The sequence below is a fragment of the Chlorocebus sabaeus genome, chromosome 20, assembly GCF_047675955.1.
Source record: "Chlorocebus sabaeus isolate Y175 chromosome 20, mChlSab1.0.hap1, whole genome shotgun sequence".
Taxonomy (NCBI): domain Eukaryota; kingdom Metazoa; phylum Chordata; class Mammalia; order Primates; family Cercopithecidae; genus Chlorocebus; species Chlorocebus sabaeus.
This window is the reverse complement of record NC_132923.1, coordinates 96,902,983-96,928,808: the sequence shown is the minus strand read 5'-3', so window position 1 is coordinate 96,928,808 and position 25,826 is coordinate 96,902,983. Positions and strand designations below refer to the sequence as shown.

Below are 25,826 nucleotides of genomic sequence, written 5' to 3'. Positions count from 1 at the left end.
AAGTTGACGGACTATGCCTGGGACACTTAGAAATCACAAAGAAAAGAGAGAATAAAAAAAAAGAAATCAAGACCAAAAAAAAAAAAAAAAAAACGCCAGGAGAATGTACAGACTTGGAATCCAAGAGAAATTAAACGTTGGGGAATTATCAACAATGCCAAATACTGCTAAGAGATTGACTAAACAAGGACTGAGAATTCACCTTTGGACACACAAAAAAGTAGAACTCAGTGGTGGTGTTAAAATGAGCTGTTTCAGTGAGTGGTGGGGACAAAACCTGACTAAGAAGAGTTCAAGTATGAATGAGAAGAGGGTAAGTAGAAACAGAGGGTCTGGCCAGCTCTTTAGAGAAGTTTTTCTATAATGGGAAGCAAAGAAGTGGGAGGGAAGCTAGATGAAGATGTGGTGGAGTCATCAGAGATTTATTTATTTATTTTTTTGCCTAATAGAAGTGGAACAGCTGATGGCCCTACATCTTCAGCTGAAGCTCCATAGTCACACATCCAAGTGCCTATCTGGCATCTCCATTTAAATGTCTGATAGGAAAATCAAACTTAACCTGTTCCAAATAGAACTCTCAATTCTCCCTCACTCTTTCCCCAATCTGTTCTTTCCTAAGCCTTCCTTTTCTCGGTAAACATCATTGCCAGCCATTCAAACCAAAAGCCATGTAGCCATTCCAGATTCTTTCCTTTTCCTCACAAACAGTGCATCAGCCCGTTAGTTCTACTTCCAAAATACATCTCTAACTTGATCATCTGGGAGTACTACAATAGCTTCCCGGCATTCATTCTCACGACTCTCATCACCTATTCTCATATGGCAGCAAGAGTGTAAATCAGACAAAGTTACACCTCTGCTTAAAGCTTTGATTACTCAGTAAAACAATGATTACTCAGTACACTTCAAATTCCCACTGCTTACCTTGAGCTGTACTGTCCTACATGATCTGGCCCTTTGCTCCTTCTCCAATCTCATCTTCACCTCTTCCCCTCTCTTGCACCATATTCCAGACATGCTGGCCTAAACCTAATTTATTTGTATTACAAATATATAAACAAATACAGAATTATATATATATATATATTTTTTTGAGACAGTCTTGCTCTGTTGCCCAGGCTGGAGTGCAGTGGCGTGATCTTGGCTCACTGCAAGCTGCAAGCTCTGCCTCCCAGGTTCACACCATTCTCCTGCCTCAGTTTCCCGAGTAGCTGGGACTACAGGCTGCCACCATGCCTGGCTAATTTATTTTTACTTTTTTTAGTAGAGACAGGGTTTCACCGTGTTAGCCAGGATGGTCTCCATCTCCTGATCTTATGATCTGCCCGCCTCGGCCTCCCAAAGTGCTGGGATTACAGGCGTGAGCCACTGTGCCCCGCCCGAGAACTGTTTTGGATACTAATCAAAGCAATGGTTTACGACCAGGCGCGGTGACTCACGTCTGTAATCCCAGCACTTTGGAAGGCCAAGGCGGGCGGATCACTTGAGGCCAGGAGTTCAAGATCAGCCTGGCCAAAACAGTGAAACCCCGCCTCTACTAAAAATACAAAAACTAGCCAAGCATGATGGCGGACGCTTAGAGTGCCAGCTACTTTGGGAGGCTGAGGGACAAGAATCACTTAAACCTGAGAGGCAGAGGTTGCAGTGAGCCTAGATCGTGCCACTGCACTCCAGGCTGGGTGTCAGAGTGAGACCCTGTCTCAAAAAACAACAACAATAAACCATGGTTATATATATAGGGAATATCATCTAGTCTGTGGCTTGTCTTTGTATGCTATCTTTTAAAACTTGTTATACAGAAGTAACACATTTTAATACAGTCAAATCTAAATATATTCCCTTATGGTTTGTGCTTTCCCGGTCCTATTAAGGAATTCTTAGCCAGGCGCAGTGGCTCACGCCTGTAATCCCAAAATTTTGGGAGGCCGAGGCGGGCGGATCACCTGAGGTCAAGAGTTCGAGACCAGCCTTGGAATGGAGAAACCCCGTCTCTACTAAAAATACAAAATTAGCCGGGCATGGTGTCACATGCCTGTAATCCCAGCTACTCAGGAAGCTGAGGCAGGAGAATGCTTGAACCAAGGAGGCGAGGTTGCGGTGAGCCGAGCAAGATAGCGCCGTCGCACTCAAGCCTGGGCAACAAGAGTGAGGCTCCGTCTAAAAAAAAAAAAAAATTCCTCCCTTTTTGACATTATAAAGCTATTTTTGTTTTTTGAAAAATGTTTTCAGGTCTTTAATCCATCTCGGCCTTATTTTTGGATACGGTTTGAGGTAGAAATCTAATCATTTATTTCCCTTTTGGAAAAAATGTCTCATCGCCATTTATTGAAGAATCCGTCCTTTCGTCCACTGACTTGAAATGCCGTCTTTATCATAAACCAAGTTCCCTTGATGTTACTCTTCATTTCGGCCTCACAATCTTCGCTTATTTTCCTTCTACAAGGGATGCTTTTCGCTATGTTCCTTTCAGGGCTACCTTCAGATCGCAGTTTAAATGTCATCCCCCTCATAACCAGATTGCTCTACAAGCATTTCTGGCTCCGTGATCCCATGACCTCAAAGGGGTCTAGGTGGGCATAGCCTCTGACCAGTTGTTGCTGGGTTGTTGTCAGGACTGGTGATGCGTAGGCCACTGAGAGGAGGAGCACCCGGAGTCCGAGTGACGGAATCAGGCGGGCGCCCGCGTCGCTAAGGAGTGCGTCACCATGCGCGGGCGGACGGGGGCAGGGCCAGGGCTGAGTCACGTGGCTTGGTTGCCTACGCGCTGGTGGGCCGTGGGAAGATGGCGGACGGAAAGGGAGACGCCGCCGCTGTCGCCGGGGCTGGGGCTGAGGCTCCGGCGGTAGCGGGAGCCGGAGATGGAGCCGAGACTGAGTCCATGGTTCGGGGTCATCGCCCCGTATCTCCAGCGCCGGGAGCCTTGGGACTGCGGCCGTGTCTGTGGCAGCTGGAGACAGAGCTGAGGGAGCAAGAGGTGTCGGAGGTCTCATCTTTGAACTACTGCCGGAGCTTCTGCCAGGTGAGGGGCTGACTGGCTGGCTGAGGGCGGCGGGGCGGGGAAGTCAGGGAAAGAGGCCCTGGATCCTCTGCAAGCAGCCGGGTCCGAACTGAAAGGCGCCACCTCAGTGACTCGCCGCGCCCCCGGGCCGGGAAGGCCCAGCTCGGAAGCTCGACCGCTGGCCCCCCTGCGCCACTGCCCGACTTTGGCCACCCCTGGGGCGTTTTGCTCTGAGCCTTACTGAGATCCCGGAGGGCCCTGGCGGGTCCCTGGAAGGGCTGTGCCCTGTCGCCGTTGCCTGTGTCCTGACCGGGTGGTTGGAGCGCCACTGCCCCCTGAGGGATTGATTGCTTGTCCCTGCCGGGAGATCCTTTTTTGAGTGGAGTGCAGATCTCCGAACTGTTAAACCCGGGTTTTTCTGAATAATCCAGAGAGGCGTGTTGGGGTCAGAGATTTATTTTTGGAGTTAACATCTTTTGGGCTCCTAAAAGGTATGACAGTTGGCTTCGAAAGGCGTCTAGGGCTTTCTGATTAGGGATTGCGGAGCCGGTTGGTTGGCTGTTTTTTTCTTTTTTCTTTTTCTTTCTTTCTTTCTTTCTTTCTTTTTTTTTTTTTTTTTTTTTTTTTTTTTTTTTTTGACGTTTAAGCTGTTCTTTCGTCTTTTCTGTATTTCTTTGAGAGGATTGTGCTACTGAGAATAAGACTGACTCTTTGGGTAGAAGAGGATGGGAAGAGGGATATAGAGTGTGGCCTCTTTTGGCAGTCGTATGATCATTTCTGTGCCATGGTGGGTCCTAACCTATGATTACATATTTATGGGTGTGTTTAGTCTCCATGACCACTCCGAGATTTTTCTGTATGTTTTCAAGTCTTTTACAAATATGAATATTGGCCATTATTATTTCTACTTCCAATGTTTGTTCTGTCAGGTTTTAGAGGCACCCCTCTGCTCCTTATCTGTTGTACCTTAGAAAATGCAAAATAATCGTAGTATGTTGGCACTTGGAGTCTTAATAAGTAGTCCAGTATGCTGAATAAATTGCGGCGTTCTAAAATAATAATTTTGGGGGGCAATTTGCTCTGTTGGTCCGGAGTAGAATAAAAGTTAGCTTGCTTGATTGCTTTTCTCCCTCTCTCTGCGGAGACAGAAGCACTTCATCTCTTTGAATGGAATTTTGTCCTTACTCATCTTTTCCATGGATTGTACCACTCCAGTTTTTGTGTGTACAACCTGCAACATTGCCCTGTACTTTTAAATGTTAATGTGTTGTTCTCAGCTTCCTTAGCAGTAATCATCCTTGTTTAGTAAGCTAATTTATTTTACAAATTTTTACTGACTTTATAGGATAGTGCCAGGGACTTTACCAAGTGCCGGGGAAACATGAGTAAGACAGCACTTAGCCTTGATGAACTTACAAGTTGGTGGGAGGTGGTAGAAATGACAGTATTTCCAGTGCGGTTTTGGTAATGATTGAAAAGGAGGTGTTGTAGAGACAATGGTGAGGAGAGAGCCCTCATGGGATATCCTGATGGGAAAGACAATTAACTAGTAAAAATAAGTAAAAAGATTAATTATAAATTGTAATATGTGCTTAGAAAGAAGTAACTGGGAGAGGCCACTTTAGATAGTAGACCCTGTGGGCTGCAATGAAAATGAGTCACCGTGAAGGTCTCGGGTGGGGAAGCATCCCAGTGCCAAAGGTAGAGATTGGTCAGGACCCAGAATGCTATGGGAGAAGGGGAAACTAATGGAAGGAGAGTGGTGGTGCAGAAAACAACTGTGGGTTTTGGGTAAGACTTCTAAGCCTGAGTTGTCCCCCTGGAAAGATGACAACAATGAATGTAACCAGTCACATTGAAACTTGTCAAAGGATCACATATATATGTATTCTGCTTTATGTCTAGTGCTTGCAACTGCAGTTTTATTTAACGTAATATTTTAATGTCTTGAGTCTTGGTGACACCAGAGATGTGATGGCCCAGAAGAATTTTTAAAAGAAAGCATGTGTAATTTGTCTTTTCTATGAAGTTTTTTTTTTAACCTAAAATTTTTCCAAAAATTGTTTTTTAGACTAATAAATGAAATAAGAACAAGTATTCCTGTAGCACTATATTGTAATAGAAAGTACATGGGATTGGGAGTTGGGTCTTGACTGTGACTTTACCACTTCTTAGCTAATAATCTTGGGTAACTATGTCTGCAAAACTATCTTATTTTCTGATCTTTATCTCCTTATAATGCCTTATACAATCAGAATAGAAAGTTTGTGTACAAGTCTTCACAAAATTTGTCATATTTTTGACACATTTTTTTCCTGTAGTCCAGATAAAATCAACTATGTCCTTGATGACCTGATACAGAAAAAGTAAAAATTGTATGAAGAAGCAGGAAAATTTTCACCATCAATAAATTTTGTTGAATAACTCTTGGTTTCACGTTTGAAAAGAAGAATAAGATATATTCATTCACTTAAGGAGCACTGATTGTGTGACAGTTCTGAAGATGGGAACCTAGTAAGACAGTTTTCTCAGACTCTAGGAGAGGAGCACATAATATATAAAGATAGGTAGTAGGCATTTTTACATTATCATAAAGGCCTGACGCCTGCTTATGGGATGCTTAATACTACAAATGTATTTTCATCAGTTATTTAGTTAGAAATATCCTAGAGACTTAGATTGTACCAAGCAGATCTCTTTTGCAACATCTGGGACCATATTCTCTCCAACTCTTGCAGCACTTAAAAGAAATGGCTCTATCTTTGGAATTGCACCAAATCAAGAAATAAACTAACATATGAGTGAATAGAGAAGCTTGTCTCATTCTGGGCGTATTTTCAATTTTCATATGTTTGTGAATATGATAAAATGAAACACTGAAAGTAATAGTTACTAAGAAAATGATACTTAGGTCAAACTGTATTCAGTGAAAAATTGTATTAAGTGACTATGGGATGTGGTTTGTTTTTTCTCTTTCCTTCAGTTCCTTTTGTGAAACCACTGCCAGACAGTGTGGATAAGATTAACTTTAGAAAACAGTCTTTCTTTGTTTTCCTGAAAAATTGATGATGTCTTCTTAAGTTTTTGCTGTATTTTGGGGACCAAGATTCCTTAAGTTTTACAATTGGTGTCTCTATTTGTAACAGAAATTTTGAAGACTTTTTTTAAGTAAACTTCGTTATCAAAATTGGAATTGTTGGGTGATTATATGATTACACTTTGAGAATACTAGGCAAAGTAATTTTATGACTAAACCATGTTTATATGAGACACTTTTAGGTTCAAGACTAACAGTGACTTCTCAGATTTTTAATGGCTAAAATAAGTAAGTACTGCATTAAAATTTCCATTTTTCCTAGATTAGTGATGGAGTACAAGGGCTGTGAGTCAGATAACCTGTGTACTGGCTTCACTATTGAAATAGTTGTGTAACCTTGGGCATGTTATTTTCTTTAAACCTTAATTCTTTTGCAAATGGATAATAGCACTTATGTTTTGTATGCAGATTCATTGTTGTAAGGACTTAATAAGAAAATGTCTATTTTAAAAAATACCTCCAGAATTGTCTGTGTTATCCAGATTTCTTAGCTTTGTAGCAAAAAGTTTTCACAGCCTTGGTCTCAGCATGCTTTTCTACCCTCCCCTCAGTCTCATCACCTGAATCCAACTGTTTACTCCTATTCAGGAGTTCTATACTTGGAGTCAGTCCATGGACCAGCGTGTGATTGCAGTTATTCCTGTGATTAAAATTTTGTCTGTATCTTTCCATGCACATTATTTTGGGAAAGATCATTTTAATTTTCATTTGACTTTTCAAGATCCAATAAACGTATTAACTACGTTAACAAGATCTCAGGCCATGCCTTTCCCTTTCATTGTGAGGTTCTCTCATTTTCTGCATGGGAGATTTTTCTTCTTTAGGGCCCAGTATAAATGTCATCCCTTCTGTGAAGCTTTTCCTGATTCACCAGATAGATTTCCTCTTACTTGTTTGGGATTTTTTTTTCCTTGACACTTTGTATATACCTGTAGTTTTAATTCTTAATTTTATTGCTGTCACTGTCTTCTTTCAGGTTTTCTCCTATTGCAGCCACCTCTTCACTAATCTCTTGTTTTCTGACTGACATTATCTGCAGTTCATCTTTGTGTTCTTTCTAAATTATAAATATAATCTTGTTAGTCACTTTATTCTCTAAAATGCCTCAATTTTTTTTCCCCCAAAGGCAAGATAAAGTTCAAACTTATTAACTTGGTATACAAAGCCTTTTGGAATCCGAACCACCAACTCCCATTTTTCCAGCCTCATTTAAAAAGTTGGTTTGATCCCACCTTCACCACTGTGTCCATTTCTCACTCTGCCTCAATAACCCAGGGTCTTCCTTTCCCTATCTACCTATTTATCCTTCAAGACCTGGCTCAAATATTAGGGTCTTTCAGAAGCTTTTTCTGATTTCAGCAGGCAGAATTAGGTGGTTCTTTCTCCAATGTATTTTATTAGCTTCCAGTACATAAACGTGGTGCCTAAATATTTGTTTCCATGTTTGTCTTTTGTATTGACTTATAAATCAACAAGAGCAGGGATCTTGTTTATTTTTATTTTTTTGTATACTTAGTACCTAGCAATTAGTACAATGCCTGTCACACAAAACTGATTTGTTAAATGGATTGTATTGTGGGGACTTCATGTACACACATGAGATACACACTTAAAAAACAGTACTTTAGGGGGAACACCTAATGTAAAATCTATTATGTAAAAAACAAATTTACCATAAGAAATTACTATAAAGGGAGAGGATGTGGAGAAATAGGAACACTTTTACACTGTTGGTGGGACTGTAAGCTAGTTCAACCATTGTGGAAGACATTATGTGGCAATTCCTCAAGGATCTAGAACTAGAAATACCATTTGACCCAACCATCCCATTATTGGGTATATACCCACAGGATAATAAATCATACTGCTATAAAGACACATGCACACATATGTTTATTGTGGCACTATTCACAATAGCAAAGACTTGGAACCAACCCAGATGTCCATCAGTGATAGACTGGCTTAAGAAAATGTGGCACATATACACCATGGAATACTATGCAGCCATAAAAAAGGATGAGTTCATGTCTTTGTAGGGGCATGGATGAAGCTGGAAACCATCATTCTGAGCAAACTGTCACAAGGACAGAAAAGCAAACACTGCATGTTCTCACTCTTAGGTGGGAATTGAACAATGAGATCACTTGGATGCAGGGTGGGGAACATCACACACTGGGGCCTGTCGTGGGGTAGGGAGTGGGGGAACGGATAGCATTAGGAGATATACCTAATGTAAATGATGAGTTAATGGGTGCAGCACACCAACATGGCACATGTATACATACATAACAAACCTGCATGTTGTGCACATGTACGCTAGAACTTAAAGTATAATTTAAAAAAAAGAAGTTACTATAAAGGAACAGGATAGGAGCTTTTGGCCATTTCTTGGAGACATTACTTACCACCCTAAGCCTACATTCATATAATAATGTACACATTTACATGTGTGCAGTGAGGAATAGCATTGATGGAGAGAGAAAATGAGAGGCCTAGTATTGAGGAAGAGTTAGCCACCTAACAGGACAATAGTTTGGAGATGCCAAGATGGGAATAATCAGTCTGCTTACCTTGAGGTTGATGGCCATGAAGGCTCTTGAGCCTTACCTCTCACATATATTTCAATAAGTTTTTAATGCACTAGCTTCTCTTCTTGTACTGCCTTCTTTTTAGTGATATTTAAATAGAAACTACATGACAAGTAGTTCTCCATAGCAAAAGCTAGCTTTGTAATGCACATGACAAAAACATAGTATAAATATGACCCGTGGAGCAGTGAAAACTTTGGGTGCTGTCATTTGCTGTGGTACCATCTTGTCTCTTACTGTATACTGTGACCTCTAGTGGTTTCTGTTTCTTCCGTGGATCATACTCTTTTGAATAGTGTTGAGAAAAACTGAATAGAAAGTACAACTTACTGCAAGGCTGCAAAGACTAAAACGTCTTTTATTTTCATTCAGGTCTAGATGCTTGTCACCTTTCCAAGTGACCTTCCTTGACTGTCTTATCTAAAATAGCACTTCCCCATTGCCTTTCACCTCTTTAAGTACTACTTTATTTTCCTTCAGATCACTGCTGATCTTGTATATCAGTCTCCCCAACTGGGATGTAAGTGCCATGAAGGTGTTGGCTTTTATTTACCTAGTGCCTAGTCTCTAAAACTTAGTGGGTACTCACTAAATGCTTGTTGATCTTTATCTCCTCCCTTTCCTGTATCTCCCACTCTTATTTTTGAGAGTAACAAGCAAGTCTTAACTGTCTTTATCAAGAAATAGGGACATTTGGCCAGCTGTGGTGGCTCACGCCTGTAATCCCCGCCAGCACTTTGGGAGACCAAGGCGAGAGGATCCCCTGAGCCCCAGAGTTCAAGACGAGCCTGGGCAACATGGTGAGACCTTGTCTCTCCAAAAAATTTTAAAATTAGCCAGTTGTGGTAATGCATACCTGTGATCCCAGCTACTCAGGAGGCTGAGGCAGGCGGATCACTTGAGCCCAGGAGGTTGAGGCTGCAGTAAGCCATATTCACGCCACTCTACTCTAGCTTGGGCGACAGAGTGAGACCTTGTCTCAATAAATAAATAAATAGAAAGATACTTGTTTGTTTGTTTGTTTGTGACAGAGTCTTTCTGTGTTGCCCAGGCTGGAGTGCAATGGTAAGATCTCAGCCCACTGCAACCTCCGCCTCCCGGATTCAAGCAGTTCTCGTGCCTCAGTCTCTAGAGTGGCTGGGACTACAGGTGCTTGCCACCACGCCCAGCTAATTTTTGTATTTTTAATAGAGACGGGGTTTTGCCATGTTGGCCAGGCTGGTCTTGAACTTCTGGACTCAAGTGATCTGCCCACCTCGGCCTCCCAAAGTGCTGGGATTACAGGCGTGAGCCATTGTGCCTGGCCAAGAGAGAAAGAGACATTTTTTTGTCAACCAGTTTATCCTGCTTCCCAGCAGGGACCACACCTTATCGTTTTTTGAATCTTGATCAACTAAGAGTAGAGCCTCATTTTTATTATATAATAAACTATTTCATATAAAATGCATTAAATTTTGTATAAATAATATGTTTTGGCCATGCACGGTGGCTCATGCCTGTAATACCAGCACTTTGGGAGGCCAAGGCAGGTGGATCACCTGAGGTCAGGAGTTCGAGACTAGCCTGGCCAACATGGTGAAACCCCGTCTCTACTAAAAATAGAAAAAATTAGCCGGATGTTTTGGCAGGCACCTGTAACTCCAGCTACTCAGGAGGCTGAGGCAGGAGAATCACTTGAACCTGGGAGGCAGAGGTTGCAGAGAGCAGAGATTGTGCCATTGTACTCCATCCTGGGCAACAAGAGCAAAACTCCATTTCAAAAAAAAAAAATAATAATATGTTTTAACATAAATAGAAATTTATATAATAAAACTTTCGTTGCTGGCACAAGGCCAACATACAATCCAGTACATGAAAAATTTGAGGGCCTAAATAATTTATTGAGGATCTTTTTGTGTGCCAAACCCTCAGGTAGGTAGTGTGATTTTCATTTTACAGATAGAAAACAGGTCCAGAGAAGTTAAGTAACTTTCCCAGGATCACACAGCTGGTAAGTGGTGGTGAGTTCTTTAGACTCTAGAGCCTATGTTCTTTTTTCTTGCATCAGAATTTCCTAAACTGTGTTTCACTCCATGTGATATATTTATTAATAAGTGCTTCTTGAAATAAGGGTTCTATGTTCATGTAAGTTGGGATAAGCTTATTTTTTTTTTTTTTGAGTTGAAATTTCGCTCTTGTTGCCCAGGCTGGAGTGCAGTGACGTGATCTCGGCTCACTGCAACCTCTGCCTCCCAGGTTCAAGCGATTCTCCTGCCTCAGCCTCCCAAGTAGCTGGGATTACAGATGCTCACCACCACACCTGGCTGTTTGTATTTTTAGTAGAGATAGAGTTTCATCATGTTGGCCAGGCTGGTCTTGAACTCCTGACCTCAGGTGATCCACCCGCCTCACCCTTCCAAAGTGCTGGGATTACAGGTGTGAGCCACCATGCCCGGCCATGGGATAAGCTTTTTAAATGTTAAAATACATTGTGAATTTCCAAGAGAGACATTAGGTATTGTGCAGCATTTGCCAAACTTACCAGGTCTAGAACATTTTGCCATATTCTGAAGCCTTTGTCAGCTCAAGAGTCACATGGTTTTTTTTACTATAATAAAGGAAAGTGCAGAGGTGAAGAGATGATTGCCTTGTCTTTCTGCCTGCCACTGACTTTTAATTATTTAGTTTTAGCCTAAAATGTGATTCTGAGCGCTTTTTTGTTCTTTGTTTTTTTTGAGACAGGGTCTTGCTGTCTTGCTCAGGTTGGAGTGCAGTGGTGCAATCACAGCTCACTGTAGCCTTGTTAGCCTCAACCTCCCAGGCTTAGGCAGTCATCCCAACCTAGCCTCTCTAGTAGCTGGGACCACAGGCACACCACCACGCCCTGTTAATTTTTGTATTTTGTAGAGACAGGGTTTTGCCATGTTGCCCAAGCTGGTTTCAAACTGCTAAGCTTGTGATCCTCCCTCCTCAGCCTCCCAAATTGCTGGGATTACAGGTGTGTGCCAACTCGCCCGGCCTTCTTTAATTCTTTAGGCATGTTTCCTTCAGTTCTTTGAATATACAGTTGGTTCTATTTGCGGATTCTGTATTTGTGCATTAGCCTACTTGCTAAAATTTATTTGTAAAACTGGCTGATTCTGACTGAGCTTTTTATGAAAAAATTTCTCCTCCGAAGGTTTTGCAGGGATTAAATTATGTGTATTGTTACATATGAAAAATATTTTAGTGTGTTATAATTTGGGGAAAGTTGAGAATGAGTTATATTTCAGACGTATCTTGAGTCAAGATTTATTCTTATAGGTTTACCTATATTGCTGCAACATAGTTAGGCTGGGATTACTAATGTATTTGTTTATTTCTCCCCACTTTTGTGCTAACTCTGATTACTGTCTTTTTGAGTGCTCTTCTTGTCAATATTATTATTATTTGGATCTAGCAGCTTATGGTGCTGACATTTGATTTGATAGTTTTTTTTTTGTTTGTTTCAATTTAGAGACAGGATCTTACTCCCTTGCTTAGGCTGGAATGCAGTGGTACAATCTTAACTTACTGTGACCTCAAACTCTTAGGCTCAAGTGATCCTCCTACCCCAGCTTCTCAAATATCTAGGACTGCAGGTGCATGACATAGTGCCCAGCTACTTTAAAAATAATTTTTGTAGAGACAGGGTCTTACTGTATTGCCCAGGCTGGTCTTGAACTTGAGGCCTTAAGTGGTCCTCCCACCTCAGCCTCCCAAGGCACTGGGATTAGAGACGTGAGCCACCACTCCCAGCCTGATTTCTTGGTATTCTTACTCCCAAGGAAATAACCTGAATATGTCATATTAGCCAGCACAATTTCTTATTAATGTGGACATTTGTTATAAGAATTACTATCGCATATGATAAAATGTCTATCCTTGCTTGGGAATTGCATTTTTATGATATATAATTTTACAAAGTAGGCATATTTTTGTGATTCTATTTCATCATCTTTGCTTTTTTCAGATATATGTTTAAAATATATATAAGGTATCCTAAAGTAATAAAGCAAACATAAATATTTTAGTTTTTGTGACTCAAAACTAGTGGGTGCTCATTCTAGAAACTTAAAACAAGATTTACAAATAGATGAATTAGATAGTGAAAGTACCATATAAAGTCACTTAATAGCTTGGTGTATTTATCAGATTTTTGGAAAAATATGTATAGAATATGTGTTTATATAAATATTACAATTTCTAATTGTGCAAACAACTCATGCATACATTCTAATTGTTAAAAATTAGAACAGTATCAAAGGGGAGAATAAGAAGTAAAAGCTCCTGTCACACACACTTTTATGTACTCCAGTACTACCTTTTCCTAGGTAGACCATTGTTAACAATTTAGGAATATATATCTATAGGATTTTTCTATATGATGTGTACATATATATGTACTATTTTTAGAAAAAATGGTTTCAAGCTTATATACTAAAACCTGCTTATTTCATTATTGTAGACATCTTTTCATGTAGAATATGTGTAGACTTACTGTAATTAAGAAATAAATGCATAGTATTCCATCAGAAACTGCATTGATTTTAAATTCTACAGGTAGCAACACCTTCAACACTCTTAACTAAGAAAAAATTTTTTTAAACTATAAAAGCACTTTTTGAGGCAAAAAATACAGTACGGAGGGTTTAAGGAAAAGTAAAAGCCTCTTTCCTTCTGCCCACAATCTTTCCAGTCGCTTCCCAGAGGAAATGACTGTTAACAGTCTCGTGTGTCTTTAAAAACACAAATACTTACCCTTTTGCAATTTATTTTTTAATTTGATATGTTGACCCTTTTCTTTATCAGTACATTTTGAGCATACACCATAATTTAAACATTTGTGTTATTTTGTTATTATAAAGTGTCCCATGAAGTTAGTTAAATATTAAGTGCTGCAAGGTCAGGAGATCGAGACCATCCTGGCTAACACATTGAAACCCCGTCTCTACTAAAAATAAAAAAACAACTTAGCCGGGCGTGGTGGTGGGTGCCTGGAGTCCCAGCTACTCAGGAGGCTGAGGCAGGAGAATGGTGTGAACCCGGGAGACGGAGGTTGCAGTGAGCCGAGATCGCAACACTCTATCCTGGGCGACAGAGATCGCTCTATCCTGGGCGATCGCTCTATCCTGGGCGACAGAGTGAGATGCCGACTCAAAAACAAAAATGACTGGATTAAACAGGATGTTGAAGTTTTGATGGATACTTGCCTGTACTCTATCCTGGGCAACAGAGCGAGACACTGTCTCAAAAAATAAATAAATAAATAAAATAAAATTAAGCGCTGGTTATTTCTATCTATAACATAAATCTAGAATTGAAATTACTGGATTAGGCTGGGTGCGGCGGCTCACACCTGTAATCCCAACACTTTGTGAGGCCGAGGCAGGTGGATCACCTGAGCTCTGGAGTTCGAGACCAGCCTGGCCAACATGGGGAAACTCTGTGTCTACTAAAAATACAAAAATTAGCCGGTAGTCCCAGCTACTCTGGAGGCTGAGGCAAGAGAATTGGTTGAACCCGGGAGGCAGAGATTACAGTGAGCCGAGATTGCGTCACTGCACTGTATCCTGGGCGACAGAGCGAGATGCCGACTCAAAAACAAAAATGACTGGATTAAACAGGATGTTTAAGTTTTGATGGATACTTGCCTGTACTCTATCCTGGGCAACAGAGCAAGACACCAACTCAAAAAAAGAAATTACTGGATTAAGAGAATGTTTAAGTTTTGATGGATACTTGCCTACAAAAAGTTGAATATGTATTTCTGCCAGTAGTGTTTGGGAGTCCTCGTTTTACTAAATCCTTGCTAATGCTTGTATTGTTAAACTTATTAATATTTGACAATCTAATAGGAAAAAATTATCAAATTGTTACACTAATTTGCATTTTTAATAATATTCAGTGGTTTTTTTTGTTTTTTGTTTTTTTTTTGAGGCAGAGTTTTGCTGTTATTGATTAAGCTGGAGTGCAATGGTGTGATCTCGGCTTACCGCATCATCTACCTCCTGAGTTCAAGGGATTCTCCTGCCTCAACCTCCCGAGTAGCTGGGATTACAGGCGTGCGCCACCATGCCCAGCTAATTTTTTGTATTTTTAGTAGAGGTGGGGTTTCGCCATGTTGGCGAGGCTGATCTCAAACTTGTGGCCTCAAGTGATCCGCCCACCTTGGCCTTCCGAAGTGCTGGGATTACAGGCATGAGCCACCGTGCCAGGCTAATCATGTAATCTTGAGATTTTAGGTCTCTTTGAAGTTCTCATGAAGCAGAACATGTCCAAAGAATTATAATTAGAGCTGTAGCCTAACCTGAAGCCACTGGAATGTGTGATACACTTTTGTGATTGATGGTGGCTTTGTGAGAGGTTTGTCAGTGTAGTCATTTATTGATCTCTTATAATCAATGCTTCTAAACTCTGGAAGACTAAGTCATAGCTGAATAACTGGAAAGACTGCAGTGCTTTCCATTAGCTAACTATAAAAAATACTGTGACCTGGCCGGGCATGATGGCTTACGCCTGTAATCCCAGCACTTTGGGAGGCTGAGGTGGGTGAATCAGGAGGTCAGGAGTTTAAGACCAGCCTGGCCAAGATGGTGAAACCCCGTCTCTCCTAAAACTACAAAAATTAGCCAGGCACAGTGGCAGGCACCTGTAATCCCAGCTACTCTGGAGGCTGAGGCAGGAGAATCGCTTGAATGCGGGTGGCAGAGGTTGCAGTGAGCCAAGATTGTACCAATGCACTCCAGCCTAGGTGACAAGAGTGAGACTGTCTCAAAAAAAACAAACAAAAAAAGTGACCTTTATATGTTTTCAAATAGAGTGCCATACATACATCAAATGGATGTATAACCTTGGAGCAAGTCAGCTTGTTATTTGGGGGGCCTCATATTGCTCCTTAAATGAGATACTCTTTAAGGTTTGATTCTACTCCAAAATTATATAACTCTATTGAAAAATGTTTACTATATAAGATTTATTTTCTAAATCATCTCCAAATATTTGTCTTGTATATTCTTATCAAAATAAATTAATATCTTTTAAAAGTATGTTTTATTTGTACCATACCTATATATTGTATAAAACAGACACAGACATACATAAAAGGGGTGAGATTTTTAAAAACTCATTTGAATGTAAGTATTAATATTATATTCCTTCTCCCTGATGGATTATCATTTGCCCCTCTAGAATAAATGCCCATCCCAGTGGAAACTACTGATTAGAACTGAAAGTATTGCATTAGTTATGCTCGCTTTCTTTATTTGGTTTTTTCTTCGTAGTGCAATCTTGATTTCAGTCTTTAAAGGACATTGTCAATGAAAGTGTTAAATCAAGGGGCCAAGCACAGTGGCTCACACCTGTAATCCCAGTGCTTTGGGAGGCCAAGGCGGGAGGATCTGTTGAAGCCAGGAGTTCAAGACCAAGACTGGGCAATGTAGTGAGACCCTGTCTCTACAAAAACTTTTTTTTTTTTTTTTTTTTTTTGAGACGGAGTCTCGCTCTGCCGCCCAGGCTGGAGTGCAGTGGCCGGATCTCAGCTCACTGCAAGCTCCGCCTCCCGGGTTCACGCCATTCTCCTGCCTCCGCCTCCCGAGTAGCTGGGACTACAGGCGCCCGCCACCTCGCCCGGCTAGTTTTTTGTATTTTTTAGTAGAGACGGGGTTTCACCATGTTAACCAGGATGGTCTCGATCTCCTGACCTCGTGATCTGCCCGTCTCGGCCTCCCAAAGTGCTGGGATTACAGGCTTGAGCCACCGCGCCCGGCCACAAAAACTTTTTAAAAGTTAGTTGGGCATTGTGGTGTCCTAGCTATTTGGGAGGCTGAGGCAGGAAATCCCTTAAGCTGAAAAGTTTGAGGTTACAGTGAGCTATGTTTGTGCCACTGCATTCCAGCCTGAACAGGAGAACCAAGACTCTGTTCTGTTGTCGGGTGGCGGGGAGGAGTTAAATCTAGAGCAGACGATGTCATAAAATTCTAACAGTAAATGTGCGTAAAACATCACATTTGGATCAATCTTGTGTTTTTTTGTCATGTGAAATGGAGAACATATATGTATATTTGAATTTAAAGAGATTTCACTTAAAATTCTCATTCTGGCCAGGCACGGTGGCTCACGCCTGTAATCCCAGCACTTTGGGAGGCCGAGGCAGGCAGATCATGAGGTCAGGAGTTTCAGACCGGCCTGGCCAATATGGTGAAACTGTGTCTCTACTAAAAACACAAAAATTAGCTGGGCGTGGTGGCAGTTGCCTGTAATCCCAGCTACTTGGGAGGCTGAGGCAGGAGAATTGCTTGAACCCGGGAGGTGGAGGTTGCAGTGAGCTGAGATCGAGCCATTGCATTCCAGCCTGGGCGACAGAATGAGACTTCGACTCAAAATAATAATAATTCTCATTCTATTTGGGAGGCTGAGGCAGGAGAATCTCTTGAACCCGGGAAGTGGAGGTTACAGTGAGCAGAATTGTGCCACTGCACTCCAGCCTGGGTGACAGAACAAGACTCCGTCTCAAAAGAAAAAAAAAGTACAATTTGGTGAGCTTTGTCGTATCTTAATATCCATGAAACCATCAAGATTATGATTGTATCCATCATCCCTAGACGTTTCTTTCTACCGCTTTGTATTCCCTTTCTTAGCCTCCTCCTGTATACATACCCTCCCATCCCCACTTAAGTACTGATTTGCTGTCTCTATAAATTAGATTGCATTTTTAAGAATTTTATATAAATACTATAATCATATGGTCTCTTTTTTGGCTTCTATCTGTATAATTATTGAAATTCATTCATCTTTTATTTATCAGCAGTTATTTTATTGATGAGTATTCATTGTATGGATATATCATGATTTGTTTATTTACTGATAGACATTTGAATTGTTTCCAGTTTTTGACTATTACAGATAAAGCTGTTATGAACATTTTGTGTGGAAGTCTTTGTGTGGACAGATGCTTTTTCTTTTCTTTTGGGTAAATACCTAGGTAGAATGACTGGGTCACATGACAGGTTTTCCAGAGTAGTTGTATTATTTTACATTCACATCAACGGTGTGTGAGTGTTCTAGTTTTCTACCTCCTCAGTAACACTTGGTGTGGCCAGTGATTTTCATTTTAGCCACTCTAAAATTACTGTTAGTTCATTGTGATTCTAATTTGCATTTCCCTAATGGTTTTTTAAAATTTTGAGACAGGGTCTCACTCTGTCACCCAGGCTGCAGTGGTGTGATCTTGGCTCACTGCAGCCTCTGCCTGCAAGGCCCAGGTGATTCTCCTACTATAGCCTCCCAAATCGCTGGGACCACAGGCTTGTGTCACCACACCTGGCTAATTTTTTTGTACTTTTTGTAATGGTGGGATTTTGCCATGTTGCCCAGGTTAGTCTTGAACTTTTGATCTTAAAGGATCCTCCTGCCTTGGCCTTCCAAAATGCTGGGGTTACAGGCGTGAGCCACTGCGCCTGGCTCTAATGACTTATGTCGCATGTCTTTTCATATGTTTGCCATCCTTATATCTTCTTTGATGAAGTGTCCAAATCTTTGCCATTGAAAAATAATTGTTTTCTTATTGTTGAATTTTGAGTGGTGTTGTGTTTGTGTTTCTGATATATGCTTTTGCAAATATTTTCTCCCTAGGTTGTGGCTTCTCTCTTTTTATTATTCTCTTAACAGTGTATTTCTTATTTATTTATTTTTAATTAATTAATTTTTTTTTTGAGATCGAGTCTCACTTTGTCTCCCAGGCTGGAGTGCAATGGCGTGACCTTAACTCACTGTAGCCTCCGCCTCCCGGGTTCAAGCGATTGTCCTGCCTCAGACTCCTGAGTAGCCTGGGAACAGGTGCCCACAACCACACCTGGCTAATTTTTGTATTTTTAGATGAGACAGTGTTTTGCCATGTTGGCCAGGCTGGTCTTGAACTTCTGACCTCAAGTGATCTGCCCTTGCTGGGATTATAGGTGTGAGCCACCACAACCGGCCTTAACAGTGTATTTCTTTCTTTTTTTTTTTTTTGAGACAGAGTGTTGCTCTGTCACCCAGGCTGGAGTGCAGTGGCATGATCTGAGCTCACTGCAAGCTCCGCCTCCTGGGGTCACGCCATTCTCCTGCCTCAGCCTCCTGAGTAGGTGGGACTACAGGCGCCCGCTACCATGCCTCGCTAATTTTTTGTGTTTTTTTTGTATTTTTAGTAGAGACAGTGTTTCATGGCGTTAGCCAGGATGGTCTTGTGATCTGCCTGCCTCGGTATCCCAAAGTGTTGGGATTACAGGCATGAGCCACTGCGCCGGTCAACAGTGTATTTCTAAGAACATAAATTCTTAATATTGATAAATTGTGTTTTTCCTGTTATATCTAAGAAATCTGTCTAATCCAAGACCACAGAGAAGTTCTGCTGTTTTCTTCTGGAGATTGTATAGTTTTAGGTTTTACATTTAAGTCTATGATTGATTTGGAGTTAATTTTTATATATGGTGTGAGGGATGGATGGAAAAATCACTCATGCTTGCTTCGGCAGCACATACGCTAAAATTGGAACGATACAGAGAAGATTAGCTTGGACCCTGTGCAAGGATGACATGCAGATTTTTGAAGCATTCTATATTTTTCAGGGAGTCTCAGGCCAAGGATGTTATCGAAGAGTACTTCAAATGCAGTAAATGAACAGATAAATCTTTGGCTCACACACACAAAAAATAAAAACACTCATATATATATCTATAGATATATATGAGTGTTATATAGGTATATTTATAGCTATATATATGAGTGATTTTTTTAAAAAGTTGCAGTACCATTTATTGAAAACCTATCCTTTCTTCACTGAATTGCCTTTGCACCTTACTGAAAATTAGTCAGCTATGCATGTGTGAGTCTCATTCTGAATTCTCTTCTATTTCATTGATCTGTTTGTCTACTCTGATGCCAATACCACACTCTTATGTTGTGTTTTCAAACAAAATATAATATACCATGAAAGCTATATAGCACATAGAGACAGGAAATAGAATAGTGGTTTCCAGGGGCTAGAGGGAGGGGAGAAGCGGGGGTTGCTTTTTAATGAGTTCAGAGTTTCAGCTTTGTAAGATGACAGGAGTTGGGTGGGTAGATGTTAGAGTGGCAGCACAGCAATGTACAATGTGAATACTTAATACCACAGAAATATATACCTAAAAATTGTTCAGATAGTAAATTTTATATGTATTTTACCACTGTTTTGAAAAAATAGTTTGAACCCAAAGCTGTCTTTGGTGTTTTTGTTTTTTTTTTTTTTTTGAGAGGTGGGATCTTACTATGGTCTTTTTTGTTTTGTGTGTCCCTCCCTCCCCCCGCAGAGATGAGGGTTTGATATATTTAGCCCAGGCTGGTCTCAAACTCCTGAGCTCAAGCAGTCCTCCCACCTTGGCCTCCCAAAGTGCTGGGATTCCAGGCATGAGCCACTGGTATCCAGCCTTACCACCTTTTTTTTTTTTTTTTTTGAGATGGAGTCTCGCTCTGTCGTCCAGGCTGGAGAGCACTGGTGTAATCTCAGCTCACTGCAGCCTCCACATCCTGGGTTCAAGTGATTCTCCTGCCTCAACTTCCTGAGTAGTTGGGACTACAGGCCTGTGCTGCCACACCCAGCTAATTTTTGTATTTTTAAGACAGACACGGTTTCGCAGTGTTGGCCAGGCTGGTCTCGAACTTCTGACTTGAGGTGATCCACCAGCCTGGTCCTCCCAAAGTGCTGGTATTACAGGCGTGAGCCACCCTACCCAGCCTTTACCACCATATTTTAAAAGGCTATTTTGTAGGATGCCGGTACAAAACGGGTAGTCAATTTCAGTTGACTGATTTCAGAAAATGAGACTCAGAGAGGTTATCTGGTAATTGATGGGGCAGAGATTTGAAACTGTAGCCAGAATGCCTGTTATTTCCCTCTGTTGTTACACAACTACCTCAGAATTGTAATACTTTTACCCAGCATGATAAAGTTTGAACTTTACAATCTCCAGACTTAAGAAGTATTGTAAATCAGTCCTTTTAGTAATAATGGCTCGCTAATGCAGAAATGGAGGATAGTTTGAATTTATCCTCCCCATCCCTGGCCCCCATCGTCTTCCTTTTGCATGCTCATCCACTTCAGTTTCTTGAAAATTTCTAATCTAAAATCCCTAGACTTAAAGTTAAGTCTTTTTTTTTTTGGTACTTTTATTGTGGGAAAGTATACATAACATAGAATTTGCCATCTTAACCATTTTTGAGTGTACAACTTAGTGGCATTAAGTACATTCACACTGTTGTGCAACCATTCCCTCCATCCATCTCCAGAACTTTGTCATCTTCCCAAAGTGAAACTGTGTACCCATTAAATACTAACTCTCCATTCCCTTTTTTCTTCACCTTCTGGCAACCATCATTCTACCATCTGTCTCTATGAATTTGACTATTCCTAGGTACCTCATATAAGTGAAATTGTACAGTATTTGTCTTGTTGTGACTGCCAAATTTCACTTAATATAGTGTCCTCAAGATACATCATGTTGTATCATGTGTCAGAATTTTCTTCCCCTTTAAGACTGAATGATACTTCATTTTATGGATATATATCACTTTTGTTAATCTGTTCATGAACATTTGGGTTTCTTCCTCCTTTTGGCTATTGTAAATAATGCTGCTATGAACACATGTGTACAAATACCTCTTCAAGATCCTGCTGTCACTTCTTTGGGATATGTACACTGAAATGAAATTGTTGGATCATATGGTATTTCTGTTTAATTTTTGGAGGAACAACCATACCATTTTCCAAACCACTGCACCATTTTACTTTTCTATCAGCAATGCACAGAGTTTCCTGTTTCTCCATACCCTTGCTAACACTTGTTCTGTTCCTTACTTTTCTTTTTTTGAGACCGGGTCTTGCTCTGTCACCCAGGCTGGAGTGCAGTTGCATGATCTTCACTCATTGCAATCTCTGCCTCCCGGAATCAAGCAATTCCTCTGCCTCAGCCTCCTGAGTGGCTGGGATTACAGACGCCCACCAACCACCATTTCTGGCTAATTTTTTTTTTTTTTTTTCCAGTAGAGACAGGGTTTCACCATGTTGGCCAGACTGGTCTCGAACTCCTGACCGCAAGTGATCAACCTGCTTTGCCTTCCCAAAGTGCTGGGATTACAGGTGTGAGCCACTCGGCCTGACCTCTTTTATTTTAGATAATAGTCATCCTAATGGGTGTGAAGTCGTATCTCATGGTTTTGATTTGGATTTCCCTAATTAGTGGTGTTTCACATCTTTTCATGTGCTTATTGGCCATTTGTACATCTTCCTTGGAGAAATGTCTTTTCAAGTCTTCTGCCCAATTTTTAATTGGCTTGTTTTTTGTTGTTGAGTTTCAGGAGGTCTTTATGTGTTTAGATATTAATCCATTGACAGATATATGATTTGCTGTATTTTCTTCCATTTTACGGGTTGCCTTTTTACTCTCTTGAGAGTGTCCTTTGTAGCACAGAAGTTTTAATTTTGATGAAGTCCAGTTTATCTATTTTTACTTGTGTTGCTTGTGCTTTTGGTGTCATAGTCAAGAAATAATTGCCAAATCCAATGTAATGAAGCTATTTATCTATGTTTTCTCCTAAAGTTTTATCATTTTAGTTCATATGTTTAGATCTTTCATCCATTTCAAGTTGGTTTATGTAAATGGTGTAAGGTAAGGTCCAGCTTCAGTCTATTGCATATGAATATTTGGTTTTCCTAACATTGTTGAATGAAAAGGCTGTCTTCACCCGGGTGCAGTGGCTCACGCCTGTAATCCCAGCACTTTGGGAGGCCAAGGCGGATGGATTACTTGAGGTCAGGCGTTTGAGACCAACCTGACCAATATGGCGAAACCCCATCTCTACTAAAAATACAAAAATTAGCCAGGTGTGGTGGCTTGTGCCTGTAGTCCCAGGTACTTGGGAGAATGAGACAGGAGAATTGCTTAAACCTGGGAAGTGGAGGTTGCGTTGAGCCGAGATGGCACCACTGTGCACTCCAGCCTGACCAGCAGTGCGAGACTCCATCTGAAAAGAAAAGCGAAGTGAAGCACGCTGTCTTTTTCCCATTGAATGGTCTTGGCACCCTAGGTGAAAATCATTTTCATTTGACCACATATACAAGGATTTATTCCTGGATTTATTTCTTGGCTTTCTGTTAGATTGCATTGGTCTGTGTGTCTTTTATGGATTACTCTGCAGTAATTAGGTGTTTAGATTATTAAAGGAATATATGAAAAATTTTCTTGAACTGCCAGTGATGAAAAGAATGTAAATTGAATAAAGTATTGTATTCTAGTAAGCTGATCCTCAAAAGTTATATTACAATTATAATATCTAATAATTGTTACAGCTCCTCAGTCTGTCACCTTTTAACACCAATAATAGGAATGTACATTGGAACAAATTTTCCGGAGCAGAATTTGACACTATGTAAAGCCTTAAAAATTATGCACCCAGCAATTCCATTTATAGGACATTATTATAAGAACATTGTCATGGATACATGAGAGAAATTAGATATAGGGGTGCTCATTTTAGTGTTTAGGGATGTTCATCTTAATATTATATATAATACTGCAAAGTTAGAAGCCATTATGTCCATAAATAATTGGGTAATAAATTATACTCACACAAAGTTGTGCAACCATAAAAACACTGACATTGAAGAAAACTTTACAACAAATGGAAAGACATATAGCATGATTCTATTAAAATATTTGGTTTAGGCATTAAAAAAACCCTCAAGCAGCCGGCATGGTGGCTTATGCCTGTAATCCCAGCACTTTGGGAGGCTAAGGCAGGAGAATCGCTTGAACCCAGGAGGTGGAGGTTGCAGTGATCACGAGGTCAAGAGAGCGAGACCATCCTGGCCAACATGGTGAAACCCCTTCTCTACTAAAAGTATAAAAAAATTAGCCAGGCATGGTGGTGGGCACCTGTAATCCCAGCTACTCAGGAGGCTGAGGCAGGAGAATCGCTTGAACCTGGGAGGCGGAGGTTGCAGTGAGCGCAGATCATGCCCGTGCACTCCAGCCTGGTGACAGAGGGGGACTCCGTCTCCAAAAAAATAATTAAAAAAACCCCTCAGGCTTAATGTATTGCCTGTTAATAGTGGTCTGTTTCTGGATGGTGGTATTATGGGTTATTAAATTTTTATTTTTGCATATGTATTTAACAATGCTATGTTATTTTTATGACAGAACAGCAAAAGGCATTTTTAAAAATTGAAAATGAAATGAAACTAGAAAGCATAGTTAAATCCTGTGGCAGAATCGGTATCTAAAAATAATCTTAGTAGGCTGAGATTGATGGACTGAATCCGGTGAAATTTAATCAGGATGGATGAAAAAAAGTATAGATAGAGTAAAAGTCATATCTCTGGCTTTAAAAAAAAACACCTATAACCAATATAGAAAATGAGGCAGGGGGCATAGTAGCAGCATATGTTAAAGACTTAGGGGTTTAATTTACTCTAGCCACTTAACTTCCTGGTTGTAAGCAGCCAGCTGTTCTCTCGCCATTTCATTTCATCTCACTCTTAGCTTAGTCTCTTGATGGGAAACCTCCATCAAGAGGTGCATCCTCATTACTGACATTTAAGTCTCTTCACCATTTACTCCCATCTGTTCTAGTCATCTAGTTGTCTATTCATCTTTTCTGACTTCTTTAAAGTTCTCTCTTTGGAGTCCTCCTGTTCCTGTCACTGTTGTTCATACTTCAGAGATCCATCTCAAGTGCTGCCCTCTCCTGGAAGTCTGTCTCTTGTAGTGCAGTCACATTTTACTGAAATGTATAATTTCCTGGGAGTTTCACAAGTGGAGAAATTTAAATCAAGGTTTCTTGCTTTATGTGCAAAATTTGAATAATTCAAACCCCTCTCTATTAGAAAACATGTAACTTCCTATTGCCATAGGACATACAGCTTTGAAAATGAACACTAGCTATCTTTTGTCAGTTTTTTTGTGACCCACCAGCATTCTGAAGTACAGGATATCTGTCAGTGCCATTGCTTGAAAACATTCCCCAGAAGCAGTCACTTTAAAATGGAAGTTACATGTTGTAAACTCGGGAAGAAGGCCAAATGATGACCATGACACAACTTGCTGCAAAATATTAAAGCTGATGCTAGGGGGTGAGGGGGCAGAATTTAAAAGCACACTTAAAATAGTTGAATTGTGAAAAGGCATAAAGAAAGCATGGTGATTAAGTGTGGGCTGAGGAGCCAGATGGCTCTAGTTCAAATCCTGAATCCAGCACTTACCTATTGGATGACTTTGGCCAAATAATTCAATCTGTTTCCTCATTAAGGAAAAAAAAAAAAAAAATCCCCAAGAGACAACTTGACAGTGGCTCCTCATTTTTAAAATGGGCTGATGATAAATCACCTAGCTCATGGAGTTGTGCGTATTAAATAAGTTTAGTGGCCTGTAAAGCTCTTAGGAAGTGCCTAATCCATACTATGTGCTCAGTAAATATAACTGTATTTGTTTCATTAGGAAAGTTAATCCTGAACTATGTGAGATTTAAATTGGAATGTATTCTTTACATTAAATGTGACCATCCTGAAAGAAATTCTCCTTTCTTGATAGTTTCAAAGAATAGTCACAATGCTGCCAAGCTCCTTGAAACCATGTAGTGAGAAATATAGATAGAATTGAGGGTGAGGGGAGATTTTTTTTGCTTTGAAAATGTAGTTATGCTTATTAAAGAAAATTTGAGAAGTTTAGAAAAGTATAAAGATGACAAAAATTACTCATATTCCTGCTACCTCAGTGCTAACCATGTAAGCATTTTAGTTAATTTCTTCTAGTCATTTTCTCCTTGGACATTAATGTTTTCAATGTACAGACATACTGTGATATAACACATTTACAGAACTGGAGGTTATTTAGCCTGGAGAAGTGAGCCAATGTAGTAGTCTAGATGAGGGATATTGGGGACCTGGTTTAGGTGAATGGCTACAGAGATAAAGCAGAGGGACAGGAGACAAATGTATTTCTGAGATAGAATCAACAAACTTTAGTGTGGTGGTTTCAAAGATAGTTTTTTAGCTCTGGCTACTGAAAGGAGGCAGATGGAACATAGGAGGAAGAGCATATTTGCTGGGGAAGATGTTTGGTTTTGGACATGC

At 40.5% G+C, this 25,826-nt stretch overlaps 1 protein-coding gene and 1 non-coding gene across 2 annotated transcripts in view; both read left to right on the top strand.

Moving 5' to 3' along the window:
- The first annotated feature begins 2,754 nt into the window (after positions 1-2,754).
- RLF (RLF zinc finger) overlaps positions 2,755-25,826 on the top strand; it is a 79,952-nt gene continuing 56,880 nt past the window's right edge. The window contains exon 1 of the mRNA XM_007979277.3: positions 2,755-3,019. Coding sequence (XP_007977468.1) covers positions 2,783-3,019 — 237 coding nt within the window. The 5' untranslated portion in view covers positions 2,755-2,782. The remainder of the gene's footprint in view (positions 3,020-25,826) is intronic.
- On the top strand, positions 19,178-19,284 carry LOC119626555 (U6 spliceosomal RNA). Its single transcript, XR_005242707.1, has one exon. It is a non-coding gene; the product is annotated as a U6 spliceosomal RNA (small nuclear RNA).